General features: G+C 36.9%; 1 protein-coding gene across 2 annotated transcripts in view; it reads left to right on the top strand.

Moving 5' to 3' along the window:
* The first annotated feature begins 101 nt into the window (after positions 1-101).
* The window catches only part of LOC132905699 (diuretic hormone receptor-like), a 62,430-nt gene continuing 55,335 nt past the window's right edge, over positions 102-7,196 (top strand). For both annotated transcript variants that reach the window (XM_060957286.1, XM_060957284.1), the window contains exon 1: positions 102-1,279. In XM_060957286.1, coding sequence (XP_060813269.1) covers positions 994-1,279 — 286 coding nt within the window. In that variant the 5' untranslated portion in view covers positions 102-993. The remainder of the gene's footprint in view (positions 1,280-7,196) is intronic.

Raw genomic sequence — 7,196 nt, 5'->3', positions numbered from 1 at the left:
TGAAATTCACTGACTGCGAGGTATCAAAAACGTTTGCTTGATCGTAATATTTTCAGATTATTTTCAATATAAATGCGTGCATATTAAATCAAAAGGAAACAGAGAAAAAATTAAACTCCGTCTTAGAAACCCCTAATTTGTATTACAAAAAATTCAAAAAGCTTTGTATGATCATATTTGGAAATGTAAATGGACATATTATATCAAGAAGCTTCTCGATAAGATCTTATATCAAGTATTAACGAGGACGAGGAGAGGGTACGAGCAGAAATTCGCGTGAGCGTGCGTAGAAGATTAAAGACTCTTTGGGGCCCTCTCGTTGTTACGCTTGCCCTGTGCTCTTCGAGTAAAAGGAGGAAAAGGACTCCTCTAGGATTAACCGACCCTCCTTTAATGGCAAAGGATTTAAGGGGATCAGCGAGCATTAGTCGGCGAATCTCGCGGTTGGTCAGGAATACTATCTTCGGTCTCGTTTCTCGCGGAGAACACCAGGTTTGGGGAAATAATTGCGTGTCGGTCGGTCGGTGAAAAATAGAGTCCCTAGAGATTAACCGCGCGTCTTTATAGAACTACGTGAAGGGAATGGTCCACTCGTAATCGACGTTTTCGCCGCGTGCCACACATTCCACGATCTTGTCCACAACTGCTGCTTGAAACCCAAACGACGTACATGGTCCTCGTTATGCCCTTGTGAAACGCGAAATCACGTTGCGCTCCTCGGAAAATTTCCAAAAATCAACGATGCGTAACGCGTAACGATAACGAACCAACGACATTGCGATATCTTCTTCTAAGAGGAGCATGGTACACTTATAGACCGAGAAATAATTCCTATAAATAATTCGGCAAGGGCGCTGGGCTGCCATAAAGATAAGAGGGAATCCGTGTTGTTTTCACCTTTTACTTCCGCTCGAACAAAGTCGAGTCTCGCGAAAAGGAAACAAATTGATCGAGAGGACGAATAAGACGAACAGTGTTTAGTTTGTGGCCGGTATGGAGTGGCAAGAGAATAACGAGAGCCTCTTCGACACCGGCAATTACGTACTGAACACTTTGTATTATATCAGCAAGCTGAACGAATCGGTGAATCCCGAGGCGATCAAGTGCCTCGAGCGTAAACAGGAAGAGCTGCAGCTGTTGTCTCTTGGGACGCAGCAGGAGGATCAAGGATGCGAAATCAGCTGGGATTCTTTATTGTGTTGGCCGAGAACACCTCCCGGTACACTGGCCACGCTACCGTGCTTCGAGGAACTGAATGGAATACGCTACGACAGCAGCCGTGAGTAACAAATGTTATTTGATATTGCGATCGACAGTATCCCAAAATGGTTATTTTCTTTCTCCGGTTGATTTCGTTCGTGGGACGAATAGTTGGTCGTGGAAAACGAAATTCTGCGATCGGTTATCGGAGTATTCGGATATTGGATATACTTGTGTGGTTTGATTTTTTTGTATAATTTATTCGATTAAGTAATCGAATTTTTCTTTTTCCGATATTGAGATAATTTCTATATACTATGTTCTGGCTGAAAATTGATCTTTCAGGTCTTGTTCAAACGGATGTGGTTATAAATCACGTATCTTTCAAAATTTATCTCTCAAATTTATCTAAGCTTCTATTTTTGCTTCGTACGTGCGACATAAATTTCGCCTAAAAATTCAATTTAACAAAAACACCGGACAACAGCTACCGGCGACTCGTTCTGATACGTTAGGCGCGCATATTTAAAGAAAAGCTGTTTCAATTAGTTTAATGGTCGCGCGGCTAGACGCGGAATTAAAAATGTGGTTTATACGATAATACGATTCCAAGTGCTGGGGAAGTTCAAGTAAAATTAATTAACGTTCATTTTATCAAATACATAGTTATCTATCCACGTAATTAATATCTGTGTTTACCCACACTTATATACTTCATTCCCTCCACGTCGAAGCTATTAATCTCACTGAAAATATTAACTTATAAATTTCATTATTTTCCATTCCGTACAATCTCAAAGATAACGATATTTCAGACAAAAGAAATAATTTGATTGGCGGAAAGATTCTATTTCGGATTATTTGTTAATTAGGATTAGACATCGATCTGTTCGTTCGAAGCCATATCGATTTGATCCTTTGAAATTTAAAAGGTTCAAGTAAGAAAAGTCTGGGTAAAAAGGATTCAGGTTATCGGATTAAAGGGGAAAGGCTTAAAACCTTTTTATCGATTTTCTATCCCCAAATATTCATCAATTGCAGGATATCTACAAGGTTCTGGTAGTGACAAGATTTATTTATTTATTTAATTTAAGTCGTTTTCCGTATCTGAGTAATATTTATCTTTTATGAAACATCACCTCGTAACTATTGTTTCTCGATCAGTTTCATCTAGGAAAAAGCAATCCCATCTTGTGTCGCGTATAATGCTTTCTCACGTAGAATATAAAGTGCATTGCCATCAACAGCGCTATTCGCATGAAGTGTATAGTTGCACAGTTAAAATTGTTGTTAGCGCAAACGTTAAGAGCGAGTTAACATTTCATGGATCCTATTTTCCATAAAACTCGAGTTTTAAAACGAACATCAACGTTGGCGAGAGACAAGCTTGAAACGCCCATTATATCGTTTTTAATTAAATCGTTAAGCAACCGCTAAATTCGTTCGTTTCTACTTTTTTGTCTTTCTGTATCTTTCTTTTTTTCGTAATAAAGAACGAGAGCCTTTCGTTCATCGCAGAAGATCGTCAGCGAGTCGCTTGCTTACTCGGTTTATTTTATTCGAAATTGCGTGATTTTTTCTGCCATGAAATTGAAAAACACATGACGTGAAGTTCTCGAAATGTTTTGATGAATATCAAAATATGGCCGGTAAACAAATACCGTTCGTCACATACACAGTGAAAAAAGAACGAAATTGATTAAAAATGTACATAATATAGAAAGACGCATTTGTCGATATGATCGAGATTTAAAATTGAAATTTTCAGGATAAACGAGAAGTATTTAGGCGGGAAATATTATTTTTTTTTTTTAATAGATACGAGCAAGGAAGATAAAAAATATGTAATAAAATAAAAAGTAGTAATTTCTTTTGATCAAACAGTTTGGATTCTTGTGTTTGGTATAAAAGAAGGTTGGTAGAAGCCAGGAAAAAGCATAATATTGTTCGTTCTTGATCGATGTGGCGAGTAACCATAATAAAAGTCATTCTGTGTGCATGCGGCAACACAACTATCACGTAACTCGGGGAATAATTGAAGTGAAAGGAATACGTACATCCACCTTTGTGTTAGTTTATTCGAGCATAAGACGAGCATACAAATTTGCGATTGTGTTATTCGTCTCGAATATGAAAAATATCAAAGATCGTATATCTATAAATGGTATTTCACAAAGTTAACTTATTTACATTTCTTCAAAATCTTTCCATTTTATTTCCTCTGAAATCTTTCTTTAAAATCTCGCCATTTTATTTTTCATTTCCAATTACTGCTTTTCACCCATTTATTGATTTGTCCAGTTAATAATTTCTCCGTTCACGATCGATAATTGTTATCGCTGGTTTTCAGTTCTTAATTTTCCGTTGCATCGTGTAACTCGTAGCTTTCATCGTTAATCTTCGCTTGCCAATTCACGCCGTTCGCTATTCACTTCGCAATCCGAATATAAAGTTTAGAATACTGAAATAGATCTTCAATGGCCAATTCAAAAGTCTTCGACAGCGATATCCAATTTCTGAATTCTAAATTAGCTTGTTACACGAAATGCAGCCTTTATCCCCTGATTACCATAAAATCCTCTATCTTTCTTTCGCCTCTTGAACGATGTTGAGGAAACATTTTGTATACGAGGGGAGTTCTCTTGGTTTACTCGATAAAAAATGACGAAGACTTTCTTTTGTCGATAAATTTTACTAACAAGATAATGTCCTATTACGTAATGCGGGAGACATTTCTTTGCTTTCCACGAAAAGCCAATCATTTTTATGCTGTGTCAGTTTCAAAGCAACGACACGATATCTGATATGACTTACACGAAACCGAAACTAATCAACTTGATGAAAATTAATCATTTCGTCTTATAAAAATTAACTATTTTAAATCACGTACAAGATGAGGCACGTAAGATGTTACAAGCTGTTTTCTCGGAACTAGCGCAGACATCGATTTATTTCTTTTGTTTCTTCTTAAATCGAACGTAAACTGAACGTCTTATTTCGCTCAGAAGAAAAACAAGCGAGCGAGAAACCTCTTGTTCTCTAAGAACCTCTAGAACTTAACGAGAAAGAAGCAAGTATGCATCCGCGATGACTTGAAAGAAAACAGCTTGCGACACTTTTACGTAGCTCACCTTGCTGTCTTCTATTTACAATTAAAGTTGAAAAATCTAGAGCAAGTGAATTTGATCGATTTAGTTTGCGGCTGCGCGCGTAAAATGAATTTGCAGATTACAATTAAATTCGAAAGTATGCAAACCAATTTCAAAACTTTTACTCACTTTCTGCCAAGGCCGAGTAGAAGAAAGCAGCAGACGAGCACGTTTTCCTGAACGTTTCGCGTAATTTAAAATGCTCGTCGAAAGAAATCCCTTTGCGTGCGGTCGCGCCTCGAAATAACGAGGGAAGAAACGTCGCAACATGGAAAATGGCAATAACGGTCTAGTAAAGCCCTAAAGATCGCTTTTTTCCTCCTTTTCCTCGCTGACTACAATCGATACCAACGCCGGATCGTAAACGCTTGCCACGTTTCTGACGTGAGTAGCTTCTGCTTTAATGACCCACTCTTTCTTCGTCTGTAACGCCAGATCCATAAGACTGCCTTGTACACAAACCTTCGAGGAATATTAAATCTCGATTTCTATACGCTCGAGCGTATCGAGCAATAGTATGATATATCGGCGTCCTATGAAACGCAAGTTATATCGGGCCACGTTCGATTTGGAACTGTAACTGTGCCTGTTTTCACCACTGAACGGCACGCGATATTGACGAACTATGAATGAAACGTTAACGCTTTATTTTTTTTTCTTTTTCTGAAAAAAGTTCTTGCTTTTTTTTACGTTACGCTCATTTTTTAGTAGGGATTGTTGAGAACTGTGGATCTTAATTGACGAAATAAATTTATAGGAACATTTAGATTACACTTAGTATAGATATAAAAATAATTTCAGATTTATTTAATATGTGATTTACAAGATATTCGTCGATACATATTTGCACGCGTCTCAGCACTTTACCTCATTACCTTACTCTTCTTTACCTCATTAGTTACCCAATTACTTGACACGACGGATCAGATCCGCAGACTAAAAAGACATTACCCTTTATATATAAACATTTAGATTCAACTAGAATCAAACATACTAAATTATTATTACGTACTAAATTATCAAACACTTATTATCCAAGTTGCAGTACCACGCTAAAATAATTTACTTATAATTCTCAATGAGAATTGATTGTAAAAATTCTACCAAATGAAAAAAAATATCTTCTTTACCACACTACCAACGGAATACTTGCATTCGTCTGTTTTATGAGACGCTATGCACGAACATACTCTCACTATTTACCAAATGTCCAGCTGGACAAATTGTAAAGTACGAATTAAATAATAAAAAAGAACATACACCCATACACTCATACTCTGCTTAGACTGCTACGTCTAATCTAGTGTAGCACACAAAATTACACATATCTCAATAGAGATCAAACTTTCGGTCGTGTTGATCCAAAATAAGTACGATGTTAGCAGATGACATGCATTATACGGGGTGATACTGGAAAGAACCGCTCACAAAGGTAGCTTTGTTTATCGAATCGTGTAATATTCGTAGAGAGTACGATACATCAAAACCATTCAAGTAACCAGCGTCGTACATTTTGAAATTGTTTTTTATTTAAAAATACATACGGCTAGATGCGATATGAGTAACCAATCGGCGATGAATACCTTTAGGTATTGTTATTACGCCGTGAGTATTTTCATCGGACGTCTGTAGGAATTGTAAATAGATTGTAAATACCGAACCGAACAGGACAATGTAACGATACGATCTTTAATAACACACGGTAGAATATCAGATATTCTAATTAACAACGAACAAATGCGCTTGCAAATACGTATAACTTGTACGTGCGTTCATTTATTTTATTCAGCGAGCACGTCTCTTAACCGAATGATATTCTTTAAATATAAATTGAAACTTTCGACTTTTTATTCGAATTTAAATCCCATTTTGTGGAAAATATTTATACACCGCAGATGAATTTTCTGTCAATTATAGACGATAAACGATATTTTTTTTTTTTTCATAAAGAATCTGCATATTGTATATATCGAAGAATATGCAAAGAGAATATTTGAACCTATGTGTGCCTTGTGGAACAAAAAAGGCTGACTAGAAGAAGGTTAAAACGGGCTGAGAATTCGTTAGAGTTTCATAGAGGAAAATTGTTGTAGGAAAGCGTAGAGGATGTTTCACGGTTCGTTTACTTTTTTTTCTCCAAAAATGCGGCTTATATTTCTTTGCAAACTGCATAGCAAATGAAGTAGCTTGTGTCGTAACAAAAGTTAAAGTTTAATTTAATCGAAGCATAAATATTTCAATAAACAATTCCCAGGAATTCAGCAGCGATAATAAACTTGCAACTGCATTATAGGCCTTCGATTTGGAATTCGGTATTTTATCTCTTTCGTTCTTTCTTCATCGACCGTGCTTTAACGCAATCATCTTGATAAATGAACCAATCGAAACAGATTCGTAATAATTGTCCTTCCGATTACGAACAACAAGAATCGATGGGAAACAATGAAATTGTTTTTTCAAGTTTGCTGGTTGGCGAAACGATGGAATCGATTGGTATTGTCGGGAATTACGAACTAATTCGCGCAGGAAAAAACGCATGTCGACGATGTTAATGGTTTTCAAATCCTCGCCATGAATATTCATTTAAAAAGACGATGACCGGGTATTTGCGATGACCTACAGTGCTAACAGAATGAGGAATACCCGGTGACCACAATTTACTCTCCGCTGACATTACACAACGCTAATGTAATTTGATCTTAAATGGCGGGACCGACTGCACGACCGGCTACTTCCATAATTAACTTCGCGTCGTGCACGATCGCGCCTCCCTTTCTAATTAAAAACGAAATCCAGTCACTTAGCAAGTTATTGAAACGACGGAAAACACGAAACTGTTTTCTTCAA

The sequence above is a fragment of the Bombus pascuorum genome, chromosome 3 (genome assembly GCF_905332965.1).
Source record: "Bombus pascuorum chromosome 3, iyBomPasc1.1, whole genome shotgun sequence".
Classification (NCBI taxonomy): domain Eukaryota; kingdom Metazoa; phylum Arthropoda; class Insecta; order Hymenoptera; family Apidae; genus Bombus; species Bombus pascuorum.
This window is presented reverse-complemented; position numbering and strand designations above follow the sequence as displayed.